At 39.2% G+C, this 16,095-nt stretch overlaps 1 protein-coding gene across 8 annotated transcripts in view; it reads left to right on the top strand.

The window, feature by feature from the left end:
* RALGAPB (Ral GTPase activating protein non-catalytic subunit beta) overlaps positions 1 to 16,095 on the top strand; it is a 130,698-nt gene that overhangs the window by 24,091 nt on the left and 90,512 nt on the right. For 6 of the 8 annotated variants that reach the window (XR_010921038.1, XM_067554526.1, XM_067554524.1 and 3 more), the window contains exons 4-9: positions 1,162 to 1,325; positions 2,085 to 2,271; positions 5,246 to 5,377; positions 6,404 to 6,582; positions 12,671 to 12,819; positions 12,955 to 13,174. Coding sequence is in view for 7 of the 8 variants with exons in the window: in XM_067554526.1 (XP_067410627.1) it covers positions 1,162 to 1,325; positions 2,085 to 2,271; positions 5,246 to 5,377; positions 6,404 to 6,582; positions 12,671 to 12,819; positions 12,955 to 13,174 (1,031 nt within the window). In the remaining variant the exon portion in view is untranslated. Of the gene's footprint in view, positions 1 to 1,161; positions 1,326 to 2,084; positions 2,272 to 5,245; positions 5,378 to 6,403; positions 6,583 to 12,670; positions 12,820 to 12,954; positions 13,175 to 16,095 lie in introns of those variants that run through there. The other 2 variants (XM_067554530.1, XM_067554529.1) reach the window with 2 other exon arrangements.

The following is a 16,095-nucleotide window of genomic DNA, read 5'->3' as shown; positions in this document are numbered from 1 at the left end:
TAATCTGTCAGAGAGCCAATAATATTTTCATGGTGGGCTAGCCCTAAAAGCTTAATGTATTAAAAATCAGGCTTCCATGAAAGCTTTCTGTTTGTGCAGAGGACCTCCTTAATCAGCTTTTTCTGTTCCAGTGACTTCTAGAATTTTTTAGAAGTTTAGATAGTTTTGGGCTTATGTTCAGTTGAGGGTAGAAGGTGTTGGAGGGGGATGGTGAAGAAGCCAACCAAATTTGCCAGCAACCTTCTCTCCTGCTTCTCAATACAACACTTTTCTTCTAAATTACTTATCTCGCCATAAGTGAGTCTTGGCATCTTCATAATGTTCAGGTGCAGCTTTGTCTGGCATAGCTATTTTGGAAAAGTGGGCTCCTTTTTGGTGACCTGTGAGGTATCGAGTCAGTCTAATCTGTGAATCCTCCACAAAGAGAATGACAGGATCCTTTTGCTCTCTCTGCTATTTTAAGAAATACTTAATGTGAGAGTCAGCTCCTTCATCTCTGCCAATATAAGTGACTTCAAAATACCCTTCTTAGGTCATAAACTCTTGGGAGCAGGATCACATCATTGTCCATGTTTCTATGATACATTGCACAATAAGGTCCCCCTGCCTATTGTAATATAAATATTGACAGGAGTAGGGTGAAACTCTTCATTCCTGGGATGAATGGGTGAGGAAAATTGAAACTGGTTTATTTGTTAAGCTTTGTAATTTACATGTGCCCGGAATAAACAAAAAGTACATACCACACTTTAATTGTCTTCCTGCCTCCCCCGTATGTGTCCTTATGCCTTTGATAGTGTTTTATATGATCTCACAGCATTAAGTGATGTGCCATTTGCTTACCAATGGGAATGTAATGCAAAAGAGCTGTACTTTAACTATAAATGTGTACATTGTATAGCATTTTGTATGAGTGCATATGTGTTGAGTAGTGTGGTCATGTAATGAAAGATTAGTGTATACTTTGCTCTACTGGGGCAGAGTTAGGATTCCCAGGGATACTTTGACTCAAGTTCTTGATGTTGGTTCAATAATATCAACATTTGAAGTTCTCTTACATATAATAAAGTGAATTTTAGATACTGTAGTCGATCACAAAGCTATAGGTTCCTTTCTTAAAAAACAAAAAACAAACCCTCAAGTAGTGTTCTTCTCTTGTAGGCAGGACCCGGGGTCCAGTCAGATTAGACTGTGCTTGCAGGTTTTGAAGGCTGTCCAGAAATTGGCTCATGAGTCAACCATCATGGCTCGAGAAACCTGGGAGGTGTTGTTGTTGTTTCTCCTACAGATTAATGACATTCTTCTGGGAGCTCCAACTGTGCAAGGTTTGTATCTAACTTTTTCATTTGCTCCTCTTATGTATATAAGGTTTTGTGCCACAGTGTAGTTCATTTTCATGTTGTTAAACTATAAAAGTCGTTGGTGGCTATGTAGAAACATCAATCTATCTCTAGTATTTAAACTCTGAAGGTTGGATAGTCTGAAATTGAGCCTACTTAAACAATTTGTCTTGTCTGAATTGACAAAACATACTGCTGCAAGACATCTGACTGTCAATCTAGCTATAAACTCAGATTACTGGGTTTTCTGTCTGGGTGTCCCATGAGGCTCTCTGTTAGCTCTGTATTACCTTTCTTTCCTCTAGAGGCAATGTGAAGACACGTCAATACCTTCCCACCTGTAAACTAATATGCGTATGGTCAGGTATCTCTCGAGTGAGAGAACACTGATGTATTGCTGTGATAACATGTCTAAGTTGGTGAATCCTCAGTTTTCCCTCTGTTGCACAGGTGTTCTCATTAATTATTTGGCTAGGCATTGTACTATCAATTATAACATTGGGACTTTTTTAAAAACGTGGATGCACATGTAGAAAGTAAGGAAACAGTACTCTTGTAGATCAGAATAGATTTAATGGTATTTAACCATTTCTTATAAGATGAAATCTAAACAAATTCAAAGTGTTACTATGAGCATGAAAGCCATGAGATTCCTTTAAGATCAATAGGGTTTCCTAGGGGAGATGGCTGAAAGAGATCCAGCATCTTAAATGACTTTCAACATTTATTTTGTTCTTGTGTAAGGTGGCATTGCTGAGACTCTGGCTGAGAAGCTGATTGGCGTGCTGTTTGAGGTGTGGTTGCTAGCTTGCACCCGATGCTTTCCTACACCCCCTTATTGGAAAACTGCCAAAGAAATGGTGGCCAACTGGCGGCATCACCCTGCTGTAGTGGAGCAGTGGAGCAAGGTTATTTGTGCCCTCACTGCCAGGTAGGTAAAATCCCAGAAGAAACTGACCTTTTGCTGAGCCCACTTATTGTGCATGTTGTTCCACCAGTTTAGTTTTCCCTGTGTTGATTGAGTCTTTCATAGCTTTGTATTTTCTGTTCATTTGTGGAATGCAGTTTTAAAAAGCCAAATATATTCCAATAGTCACAGAATAACTACATGATCATATAGTCGATCACTCTTTTGCAGACCGTAACACATTTGAATAATGAGCATCTCCTCCAAAATCTTTTGAATAAGCAAAGCAAATACCTACTAAACTCAGGTGAACATCAATATCTGGAAAGTGTGGTTCTATGGATTTTTTTTACCCTCAATACGTTTAGTAAATGTAAGCATTCCACAAGTGAACAGTTCAGTTGTATGGTCATTACCTTTTTGTCTGTGTATAATCTTAATATCTCTATTATTATAAAACTTTGAATGTTACATATAATGTTCCAGTGTTGTGACTTTTTTTCATGTCTACTGTAGCTTTCAGCTCAACTCCAGGAAAATGTCTGTAGTCCAGTTGCTTCTTAAAATATGAAAAAATGTCTAGGTTATTCATGCTGTACAGCTGCTCATCCACATATATTTGTGTGGTGTCTTTTATTTCTCGCAACTAAATACACAATTCTTCTGGCTATTTTTAGTTGCTTAGATGTACGATTATGTAATAGATATGACATGTTTTATGATTAATTGGTTTGAAAAGAACAGTTGACTCCCTTAAAGTCTGCATCAGTGTTCTGTTCCACAGCTGCTCCATACATTTTATGCCCAGATCTTATTGCCCTCTGATGTCTAACAGTTTTAATGCCACTGATATAGAGTAACCTGTAGGTTCTATGTGATATTTGTGTAGAATGTATTTCTTCTGTTGAGGATTTGTTTACTTAAATCTTGTATATAAAGAGCTGTGGTTTTTTGATGCTAACCTTAAGCTCAATCATGCTTCAAGTCTGCATTAGTACCTTTAGCCTAAAGAAATTGTAATCCAAGGTCCAAAGGGTAAAATGTCTTTTTAATAAACAAATTAGCCTGAATTTGAGTGCTAATAGTATGCTCAGAGTAGATTTCCTGAATTAAAACAGTGGTGCTTGACTAGTCACACAGGAGTGCCTGTATATGTGAAATCTTAATATTTTGGTATCTAAGAGTATGTCTTCACTGCAGAGTTAACTGGGATTCTTACTCAGGTGTTTCCCTTTATCCTCTCTCACCAAAGAAACAAACCTTTCACCCAAGTTTGGTGCTGCTCTAAACCCAGGCTAGCTGGTCATGCTGGGGTATAAGTTAGGTTCAGGTTCTGCTTTCACTTGAGTGATTTTTAGCCTGTGTCCTCACTGCAAAGTTGGTGGGTTACCAGTTCAAGTGCTGGTAGTCTTCCAGTGCCTTCCCACAATTCCACCCGGGTGCTCAGAAGGAAAGACAAGTTCTCCCACAATTCACTGGGAAAGAATCCGTGCTGCTCTGCTTATTGCAGCACAAAGAACCATAGGGTGTTCCTCCACCACCACTAGTGAGAGACACAGGTGAGAGTAACTTGGGTAGAGTTTTGCGGTATGTTTTTCAGATCTGGGCTAGGCGAACTTGAGTTCTGATCACCTGAGTTAACTCTGCAGTGAAGACACTCTCATTGTGCTAGAGGAACTGGTTCAAGAGTTAAGCCTTGGTACAGCTTTAACATAGCTTTTACTTTAAAAACAATTAAATTACTGCCCAGCATGAATCTGTCTTCAGCATTTACCAGCTGCAAATCACTGTAATGTCTAGGTATGAAAATACAATCTCAAGAAAAGCATAATCACCCTTTTGGACTTTTGCTGTTGCTGTCCTATGGTTTGGTCTCTTAGACTTGATTTTCTTTCCTTCTTTTCTGCCCTTCCTATTATAACTAATTTTCTGCTACGAAAAGTGTGGCTTGCCATGAGGCTGTAAAAATGAACAGACTAGGGCTCATTCCAGATTGGTTGTGGACAGAACTCTCTGTTAGCTCTGATGGGGCACTAGGTGGAGTGGAAAAAGTCAACTGAGGTTTTTTTCAGATCACGGAGAGACCAAAGCATGTTTTGTGTTGAGGGCAAGGAGCCTAAGATGAATGAAAACTTGAGATTGAAGCTAGGGGTCAAGCACTCAATTTGGAGAAGAATAAGACAAAACTGGTTGGAGAATCTACCATTTCTCATGGGCTCGCAAGATAGAGGAGTTAGAGGTAGCAGGTTAGATCCCAAGTTTCTTCCAGATGGTCAGACAGTGCAAGTAGCCAAGAAAGGTTTGTTCCATCACTGCTTGGCCACTCTTTCCAACTGTGACCTCATCTCACTTTTCCAGGCCTTTTACCACCTTGAGATTGGATCATTGTAATGTGCTCTGTGGGGCTATGCTTCAATACCATTTGGAGACTCCAGCTTCTGCATATTGTAGTGGGTCTGGTTGCTAAGCTTGGCACCTCATGGAGAGTGTATATCACACCTGTGATCTGCACTGGCTCTCTCTGTTTCCAGGTGTAATTCAATGTGTTGATTCAACCAATAAAGCCCTAAGTGGTTTGGGACCTAATTACTTGAAACTGTCTCTTGTGTGATACTTGTCAGTTAAAAACACACATGGCACACAAGCTGATAGTCCCCTGCTTTAAACTGCAGAGGTGTGCTGGCAGAGTGTTTTCACACAGGGTCCCTGGCATACTTTCCCTTGATCTGACAGAGTCCAAGGTCACTGACCTTCATGCCTGTTACAAGGCTACAGGCTGAAGCTTTTGAGAAAGGTGGGGTAGAGAGGGTAAATGGATTCATGATTAATTTTAAATGGATGACTGTAAAAAGGAGTTGATGATTTATTTAGTAAGGTTTGTAATTAGCTTTTTATTTTACGTGTGTTTGGCAATATGGTACATCTTTTTACAAATCTCACACTTGCACTGTATTTAGGAGTACTAATGCAATGATAGCCTTACTGATTTGTTCCCTAGATTGCTGCGTTTTACATATGGACCTTCATTTCCGCCATTTAAAATTCCTGATGAAGATGCCAGTCTGATTCCTCCTGAAATGGATAACGAGTGCATTGCACAGACTTGGTTTCGCTTTTTACATATGCTGAGGTAAGGTAATAGTCATAACTGAACATGGTATAAATAAAGCATGGAAGAATATCGCCAAATCCATGTTGGATACGAGTGAAGTTATCTCAGCAGAGAGAGAGAACTAATGTAGTCTTTATTCATTTCAGACGCTTAACTAAACAGTCCTCATTGTGACAGTGCCATGAGAACAAGGACTAGGAGTGGGCATTAGAACATTTTTCCTATACAACTTTGAGCTCGTTTGGTTTTGGCAGAATTTAAGTATCTGCTTAAAAAAAACCCCAAAACCCCCGTAACTTGTAGTTTGGAGGCAAAAATACCAAATGTGACCTGATGCAATATTGTCTTTTTTTTGAAATTGCAAACAGGAAGAGTAAAACAATAGTTCTAGGAGGTAGAATTGCTTTCATTCATCTCAGTGGGGTGTTAAATGTGACCTCCAAAAGATTATTTTTAAATGGGTGTGCATCCTTTTTTTGTTCTGATTTATGACGAAGACGTGGAAGGTTTACTCTGTTTGTTTTTTAATCAGAAATATTCAGATACGTCTGGTTTGGGCTGCATTGGTTTAGCTGAAGAATTTTTAGGAATTCAATGAACTAAGATATCTTATGAATGAGCTGTTATATCTTAACTAGTAATTGCGGTTATGGTGTTTAGTAATAAACAAAAACAATTTTAAATAGTAACTAAAATCCCTTCCCCTCAAATCTCCCCTGTCATTCCTGGCTTTCTTGATGTCACCATTAAGCTAGTTCTCCATTTGCCAAACTCTTCCTAACTTTCAAGGGTTTCATATCAATCATAAGAAAAGAAAAAAGCACACATTTTTCCTTTATAGGTATTTTTTAACAGGTCTGAAATCCTGGCAGTAATTTAAATATCCTTAGTAAGTGCCAGCATTGTATTCAACCCTCTGTAATTGAGTGTCTTTTTAAAATTTTCTTAAGTTACACAAATTTTGTATGACTGTCAAAGATTGCATATTTGGGTGTTAAAATATTAATTGCTACAAGTACACTAAAATATATCCTTTTTTTGTAGTAATCCTGTGGATTTGAGTAACCCAGCCATTGTAAGCTCTACCCCCAAATTTCAGGAGCAGTTTCTGAATGTGAGTGGAATGACTCAAGAATTGAATCAGTATCCCTGCCTTAAACATCTGCCTCAAATATTCTTTCGTGCCATGCGTGGGATCAGCTGTTTAGTGGATGCGTTCCTAGGTAATCTTTCCACTTCTTTGTATATAGTTAGAACATCACCTGTCTGTCATAAATTAATAGAAGACTTCAAGTACTCTTTGTTTATGCTTTTAGGTCTGGATTTTCAGAATTGTGTGCATTGTGTGTATTTTTTCATGCAGAGCTAACAAAATTGCCCAAAGTCACAGTGCATATACCTGCAAATGGCAAATTAGACTTTTAACTAGCCAGTTATGTGCATGGTTGTTACATTTTCTTGAATCATCCTGCAAATGTGTACACAGTTCTGAAATGCTGGGCTTAATACAGTATGGCCAAAAATTGTAAACTGGGCATCCAAAAGCAGGCTTCTAAATCCATGTAAGTCACCTTTTTTTTTTTTTTTTTTTTCCAGAGATTCTGAGCACCAACAATTTAATTGTAAAGCTCTTTGAGGCACAGAGCTTATTACTATGAAGCATTGATCTTTGATTGTATTGCTACTACAATACAAATTAATAATAATCATTGTAGTCCATGGGATTTTCAGGTGCTCAGCATTGGTGAAAAACAAGCCAGTTTTATTTAGGTGCCATTTAGGAAACTAATTTAGCCCCTCCTCCTGTTTCACCCACTTTTTAAAAATGTTTTGGTAACGTTCTATAATTACATAGTTTCTGAATTTAAGTCATTATGTCTCTTGTCTTCGTGAAGATTTATCTAGACTTAAAACTTCCTCAGAGCTTTGTGTGCTGTATTGTACTTCAGCTCTTACTGCCCCTTCTCTGCTTTTTGCCTGATGTTTTAATATTAACAAACAATCCGTTCTGACTCCCAGAAGTCTGAATGGATAAAACAGGTTATAGCAGACTATAGAGTAAGTATATATCACTAGTATGCTAAGGAAAAAAAAATTAGTCTTCAACATTATGCTACCTAGTTTATATTTCTTCCTCTGAAGGAACCTGGATAGTTTAGTTCCCTCAAATAAAAAAAAGTCTTACTTGCAGACACAGCTTTTATAAAGAACTAATATGCTTTTGATTAGTAATACTTGTTAGCATGTAACAGTAGTAGTATACTAATCCATTTGCACTAGCATATTTCTTGTTGCAAACATGATTCAATGCGCATATATTTCATTTTCTAAATAATGGCTTTATTAAATACTTCTATTGTATATTGTAGAACGCAGCAAACTAATTTCTTTCTTCTCTAGGAGTTGCAGTCTTTTCGAACATTGGGTGTGAAAGATTACCCAGATATGGTATTAAGTCTTGACTCTTGTTGCACTTATTTTGGTAGCAAGAATCTGGGCAGAAGGGTTGATAATTAATACTGACGTATCAAACAAAGTTTTAAAAGCTGCAGTATTCTGTCATTATTTGTAAAAGTGTTGTTTCAGTCTTTTGTATAATAAGGAAATATTACTTGAATTTGTTAAAGAACATTGTTTTGGTATTCTTTGTGACTTAAAAATGTTAACTATTTATCATAGTATTGGAGAAGTCTAAAATTGAAATCTGTTCCAGTTCTCTCTCCCTTCCTCCTCCCCCAATTTTTCACCCATTGGTTTGTCAAAGGGCTGCTTACCAGGCTGGATTGTATTTTTTTTTAAATCAAAGCTCTGAAGCATTTGATGTTTAAAAAATATACATAAATTGCAGGAACTTTGCAAACCGATATAGAGTAAGACTTTCACATTGGAACAAACTTCCAAATGCACCAACTTTATATTGAAAAATATTTGTATTAATGTTTTCTGTTATCCATAATCAGCATTGCTATGGATTACAACAGCTTTATACCTCAGATGTCATTACTACTTACCTGAGCTTCAGTGAGGTCCTAAAATTGAAATTGTGCTGCAATCATCTTGCTAATACTGATCTCATAAGAGAAGAATTATAACCTCACTGAAGATCTAACAGAAGCTGGGCTTTGAGGAAGGTGGACTTTTAAAATCAAAAGTAGGTTTAGTTGTTGTGGGCAACATGGAGTGCTTCAAGCCATATTCACTTTCTATACAGAATCATAAAATCATAGAATATTAGAGTTGGAAGGGACCTCAGGAGGTCATCTAGTCCAACCCCCGGCTCAAAGCAGGACTAACCTCAGCTATATCATCCCAGCCAGTGCTTTGTCAAGCCTCAGCTTAAAAACCTCTAAGGATGGAGATTCCACCACCTCCTTAGGTAACCCATTCCAGTGCTTCACCACCCTCCTAGTGAAAAACTTTTTCCTAATGTCCAACCTAGACCTCCTGCCCTGTAACTTGATACCGTTGCTCTTTGTTCTGTCATCTGCCACCACCAAGAACAGCCTAGCCCCATCCTCCCTGGAACTCCCCCTCAGGTAGTTAAAGGCCGCTATCAAATCCCCCCTCATTCTTCTCTTTTGCAGACTAAACAAGTCCAGTTCCCTCAGCCTCTCCTCATAAATCCTGTGCTCCAGCCCCCTAATCATTTTTGTTGCCCTCCGCTGGACACTCTCTAACTTGTCTACATCCTTTTTGTAGGGGGGGCCCAAAACTGGACATAATATTCTAAATGCGGCCTCACCAATGCCGAATAGAGGGGAATAATCACTTCCCGTGACCTGCTGGCAATGCCCCTCCTAATGCAGCCCAATATGCTATTAGCCTTCTTGACAACCAGGGCACACTGCTGACTCATCCAGCTTTTCATCCACTGTTACCCCCAGGTCCTTTTCTGCAGAGCTGCTGCCCAGCTCGTCGGTCCCCAGTCTATAGCTGTGCATGGGATTCTTCCTTCCTAAGTGGAGGACTCTGCACTTTTCTTTGTTGAACCTCATTAGATTTATTTTGGCCCAATCCTCCAGTTTGTTTAGGTCCTTCTGTATCCTATCCCTACCTTCCAGGGTATCTACCACTCCCCCCAGCTTAGTGTCGTCCGCAAACTTGCTGAGGGTGCAATCTACCCCATCCTCCAGATCATTAATAAAGATGTTGAACAAAATCGGCCCCAGGACCAATCCCTGGGGAACTCCGTTTGTGACCGGTCGCCAGCTAGACATGGAGCCATTGATCACTACTCGTTGAGCCCTATGCTCTAGCCAGTTCTCGATCCATTTTATAGTCCATTCATCCAACCCATACTTCTTTAACTTGCTGATAAGAATACTGTGAGAGACAGTATCAAAAGCTTTGCTAAAGTCAAGGTATACCACATCAACCGCCTTCCCTACATCCACAGAGCCAGTCACCTCATCATAGAAAGCAATCAGGTTAGTCAGGCATGACTTTCCCTTGGTGAATCCGTGTTGACTGTTCCTGATCACCTTCCTCTCTTCCAAGTGCCTTAAAATGGATTTCTTAAGGACCTGCTCCATGATTTTTCCAGGGATTGAAGTGAGGCTGACCGGTCTGTAGTTCCCTGAATCCTCTTTCCTCCCTTTTTGAAGATGGGCACTATATTTGCTTTTTCCAGGCCACAGGGACCTCCCCCTGTTGCCACGAGCTTTCAAAGATAATAGCCAATGGCTCTGAAATCACCTCAGCCAACTCCCTCATCACCCTCGGGTGCATTGCATCCGGCCCCATGGACTTGTGTATGTCCAATCTTTCTAAATAGTCTTGGACCTGTTCCTTCAGCACTGCGGGATGTTCGCCTCCTTCCCATTCTGTGCCACCCAGTACAGTAGTCTGGGAGCTGATCTTGTCTGTGAAGACAGAGGCAAAAAAGGCATTGAGTACCTCAGCTTTCTCCACATGCTCTGTCACTAGGTTGCCTCCCTCATTCTGTAAGGGGTCCACACTTTCCCTAATCTTCCTCTTGTTGGCAACATACCTGTAGAAACCCTTCTCATTCAAGTTTGTTCCAGTATGAAAGAGGTGCCCTTAGACATGTATAAGAAAAACCAAGGTAAGTCACGCATCTGGCTTCCTGCCAATAATGTCCCAATTTAAAAAATTTGTTTAATTGATATTGAGCATAAAATCGAGCATAAAGGTCAAACCGGATGTTTGAGTTAGGTTGCTTAACACAGAATACTGCTTCTTTGTAATTACAATTAATAATCTTCTCAACACTATATAAATCATATTTGCTTTGTTTTTTACTAGATGTTGCACCAGTGCAGGTAGAAGTGCAGAGGTGTCACATTACACATTGGCTAACTGCCACTGTTCTTTCAGTTTTACGTAGGTTAAGCTTTTGAATTTTAGATTATATTTGAAGTACATATAATTCTTGATATGTTACTCATTGACTAAGAGTTGGAAGTACATATTTTGTTCAGGATGAATTTTCAGAGTAAAAGTACTTGAAAATAAATAAAGCACTTTATTTGCCAGTTTGTACTGGGCTAGATAATGTTGCCAAGTCCTGTTCAGATTGAATGGATTCCTGAATCTGTTTTCCTGCCCTGATCTAGGAATTGTTGTGGAGCTGATTTTATTTGTAATACATTATATTTTTATAACTTATAATTTGTAACTCAGTAGTTTGATTTAAAAAATAAAAATGTTTGGTACTGTTTGTAAATAATAATACAGCAAACTTATTATAAGTTGTTGAACAGTGCAGATATGGAAATTTACGTTGTAATTTTAAAAAGAAGCTTCACTAGTATGAATATTTGCGAAGAGATGGATCTTTAAAATATGGTGCTTGTGCATTCCTAAGCCTGCTCCTATGTATTTGATTCTCACCAGGTGGGAAAACCAGACTCTGGACTGGCTTAGGTTGGGAAGCTGATGGAGACTTGTGTCAGAGAGACTATGCAGTGAAAGGTCAGGGGTGAAAGTGAATAAGGACCACCCGCAGCTCCCTGCTTCCAATTGTGTATCGCATCCTGGAATGCTATGCCCACTGCAGGGTTGTCACTTTGTGATTGGGAACAGAAGCCTGTGGGCTAAATGCATATCTGAAACAAATATTTGTAATATTACTTCTAGATAGCTTTCTTTTACATTCTTCAATTCCTCTGAGGGCATGGAGCCTTAGACTACTCTCCTGAAACATCATTTTTTAAAACTATTCAAACAAAACATGGGTAATAAACCATGATAGTGATAACTAAACTTTTCTCTGTCCTGAAAATATTGGTAGACTGTTTCTGTAGTTAGTGCTGGGCTGGTTCAATATCCTACGCTTCTCAGAGAATATGTGGAGGAAGTGAATAAGAAAGTATTATTTACCCCTTTACAAAACACAAGAACCAGGGGTCACCCAACAAAATTAATAGGCAGCAGGTTTAAAACAAACAAAAGGAAGTACTTCACACACCACACAGTCAACCTGTGGAACTTGTTGCCAGGTTGGCCATTGTTGTGATGGCCAAAAGTGAGTTTAAAAAAAAAAAAAAAAAACATTACCTAAGTTCATGGAAGATAGGTCCATCAATATTAGCAAAGATGATCATGCAGCCCTGTGATCTGGGTGTACTTACGCCTCTGATGCCAGATACTGGGATTGGATGATTGGGGATGGATCACTTGATTGCCTTGTTCAGTTCATTCCCTCTGAAGCATCTGGCTTTGGCACTGTAATAAGACAGGATACTGGGCTAGAGGGACCATTGGTCTGACCCAGTATGGCCATTCTTAAATACCCTACCATAGCCCATTGTTAATTTTTTTCCCCCTAAGCTTTCACCTTGTAGCCTGCTTTCTCAGGCTGGCCTTAAAGATGTTTATCTTTGTGGATTGCAGAGAAACCAAGCACTTTGTCCCATAATGATCTCCCATTACATTTTCTGAGACAGATGATTGGAGAGGGGGGAGGGGTGCTGTTCATTGAAGTGGAGGTGAAGTGGATTGTCCTTTTAGTTGTCATTTTACTCTGCATAGAGAGTTAAAGTGAATTGGTTGTTCTGAACCCATAATGAGAAAAAAAGTGGCTTTCTTAGGTGCTCAAGTGGGTGTTTGCTCACCTTTGATAAGCAATGATTTTTCATGTAGATTTAACTCAAATACTTTTCTGGACCACTTGTCAATCTCTACTAATACTGAATGATAGACGCTTTTTTAACCCTTTGGTGTTTGGGGAGAGTCTTTGTTGCTAATGATTTACAGAATGCCTTAATATCTAATCATACAGATTATGCCATCAGGTCATGGGGCTCTAAAAGGACTTTGCACTGACATTTATTTTATTTTGTTCTTCAGGCATTTCACGACCCCGGTCAGACAGTGCTCCCCCCACGCCAGTAAATAGGTTGAGCATGCCCCAGAATACTGCTATCAACACAACTCCACCTCATAACCGAAGGCATCGGGCCGTGACTGTGAATAAGGCAACAATGAAAACCAGCACTGTAAGCTGTTATCCTTAGTACTTCAGTATTTTTCCACGTGATCTTGTTGATGGTTTGTTTTGAGTCTCTATGCATGAAGGAATACAAAATTGCCTTAATTTCTAATAGGGTTAAACTTTTCTTTTATTCGACTAGGTTAGCACTGCTCACACATCAAAAGTGCAACACCAGCCGTCCTCCTCCACCTCTCCATTGTCTAGCCCAAACCAGACTAGTTCTGAGCCTCGACCACTACCCGCTCCCCGCAGGCCAAAGGTTAACAGCATCTTGAACCTCTTTGGATCATGGTTGTTTGATGCAGCATTTGTTCACTGTAAACTTCATAATGGAATAAATAGAGACAGCAGCATGACTGGTAAATATTGCTGACCAAATATATGTAACTCTTTCCTTGCTTACTGACATTTCCTACCTGCAAGATTAACATTTGCCTAATCAAGAAATAAATAAATTGAATCTGTCTCTCTGGTAAAACACTGTATTATGGTTAACCCCTTCCAGCTGAACTAACATAAATTGGCATCTTTATAACAGTCCAGCTAAGGTATCTTTCGAACTTTGGTTTTCTCTTAGAAATAAAATTTCACCTAGACTTTATAGTACATACTTGTTAAATCAAATATTACTAATTAGATAACTTGGCAGTTTCTATTATGTCAGCTTAGGAGGCTGTTATTAAACAAAAGAAGTGCAGTATGGTGAGGGAGTTTCTCTTTGTATCTTGGAAAAGCATCATTTTGAGTAAGAACAGATTTTTCTTATGACAATGCTTTAATAGTCACATATGAGAAGACTGGCAGCATTACTGCAGATGCCATTCTGTATCCTGTAACATCACTTGACCTTAGAGTGGGAAAACACGACTTCTACATGTTAACAAAAGTAAAAACTCAAGCAAAATCATTCCCTTTCACCGATGGCTAACCACATCAACAGACTTAATAGTTTTCAATCCTCCTCATTGCTAGATTTGTTTTCAGTCCTATAGATTGCCTGGTTTTCATGGTTAGATCTGTTTGAGACATGATGTTGCGGAAGTAGTGCTTTCTTTATTGATTGTGGTCTGTGTTCAACACATTATTCATGTAATAGGTCAGATTTAGTGGCTTAAAAAAGAAAAAAGCCAAATTCATAAATGAGTAGGAGAGGTTTGTAGTATAAAGTTTAGGTTTGGAGCTGGGACTCAATAGCAGTTAAACTAGCTAGCTTCTATGCATATCCTGCCAGGAAATACATTTTTAGATGTGCTGAGATGATGTGGCATAATTAGAATGAATGTTGCAAAATCCACTGAATAAATACATATGTCAGGCATATAAGGCTTTGTTTTCAGAGTGCCCCTGCAGAGTCAATTGACTTCAGTAGGAAATGTGTTCAGTTTTTCTAAAAAAATCAGGCCAGTAGTACACATATATATAGAGAGAGAAGTGGTTGAGCTTAGGAAAACTGAACAATTTAAGTGTAAATTCACAACTGCATGTGTAGGTGTGTGAACTAATACCATTTCCCTTTTAATAACAGGAATTTCATGCCACTTTAAACCCTGAATTTATTGCTTGGTGTATTTATTGCTTAAGTTACACTATTTAAAGTTCACAGGTGATCACTTAAAACCGGGTATAGATATAAAATGAATGTGCATTGTTTGTTTTTTCACGTATACACAGCATCTAAGCTATATGTGTACTCATTTCCTTACAGATACTTTTGTTGCATGAGTTTTTATAAGTTACAGCCAAATTACTTTTCATTCCAGTAAATGTCAGAGAGAGAGACAAAGGAATAGTTTGGCATGTTAACTAAAACACCTGGTCTTCCAAAAATTGTAACTTTTTGTTCAAGTAAATCTGTCATTCTCCAAAGCTTCTTTGCTAGCTTAGCCAGTGGATACAAGTCCTATGCCATTAGAGGGAGTTTATAATATCTGTGCCCCAGTGGAAGGCTTTCTGGCTGATGCTTTGCAGTTGTTTCCTGTCTCGAGCAGTTTAGACCTAGCTCTCTGGATGGCTGAGGTAGATGTGTCCGTAGTTGTATAGGAAACTTTAACCCCCGGTCTTTTTTTTGCACATGATGATTGAATGGAGTGTTTGAAGTCAGTTCTGTCCCTCTTTTATGCTCTTCAGAGCCCTCCAGGAAGAGGCTAATCTTTGCCTGCCATGTGTTCTGCTGATTCTGTTAGCAAGAATTGTCCTGCAAGAAGACACTTAGGATACAGTGATGACGGGCCACCTGATGAAGACCTAGATAGATAGCAAATAGTCTTCTAGTTGCAATGTGTCCTCTTTTTTCTCAGTGGCATGGAGGGTAGAGGTCTGGTTTTGGAGCAGAGACCTTCTGAATCTGGAAGTAAGACTCAGACCATGCAACTTCTTGATTTTGCTAGTGATGCATATTCCCACAAGGAGGAATGCCTTCTTGGAGACAGCCTTATTCACATGATGTTATCCTTTAAGGAGAAAACTAATGTAACACTCCCAGAAAATAAAAATCCTTTTCAGGGTCAGCCCTTTTGATTTTGAGACTCTGTAGTCTACAGGACTTGGGAAGATACAGTCCCTTTCCTTTTCAAAGTTTATAGGTTGCCCAGCTTTCTTCAGGGCAAGAATCTGGCCCTGGCAGCTCCTGCATACAATGGACTTAGTTTCACAACAACCATCCTCTAAAGAACCAACTGCAAGTCACTGTGTCTCATGGCTTCTTAATTGAGTTTGTCTGAATGCCTGGTGAGAGAACTTTCTTCCTCATTTTTCATATAAAAAGGAAGGCAATCCAGGAAACAGGCATCTGGTAAAGATTCAAGCTCTAGTACAAAACAGATTCCAAGCATACTCTGGTATGTCCAGGTATTTGGGTTCTGACCTGTTCTGTACTGAACTTGAAGTCAGTAAAAAGTCCCTTCTCCAGTTATTGCCCTTCCAATGAAGACTCTGAGCTCCATGTCATGCAGGCAGTCCAGGTAGTTTGCTCTGTACAGACCACCTACAGACTGTCTACCTATATACATTAACTCAGCTCGCTGAAACCCTCCTGTTCATTCTGGGTCAGCATTGACAGTGTGGGGCCTTTGCCTTTGGGCTCATCACAATGGCTCATATGTTTAGGACTTGTCTGCACATGAACTAGCACTGAAATAACTACATCGGCCGTAATTCATACCTGTTGTGATTTCAGTGTAAGGCTGTGTGGGGACACACTTATTTTTGAACCAGCATGTCATTATTTGATTTAGCTTTAGTTTGGTTGGGGAAAAAAATTCAAATTTTTCTAATTTGAAAT

This window comes from Emydura macquarii, unplaced genomic scaffold, assembly GCF_026122565.2.
Source record: "Emydura macquarii macquarii isolate MOO-44397 ecotype Brisbane River unplaced genomic scaffold, CSIRO-AGI_Emac_v2 contig_1483, whole genome shotgun sequence".
Taxonomy (NCBI): Eukaryota; Metazoa; Chordata; order Testudines; family Chelidae; genus Emydura; species Emydura macquarii.
This window is presented reverse-complemented; position numbering and strand designations above follow the sequence as displayed.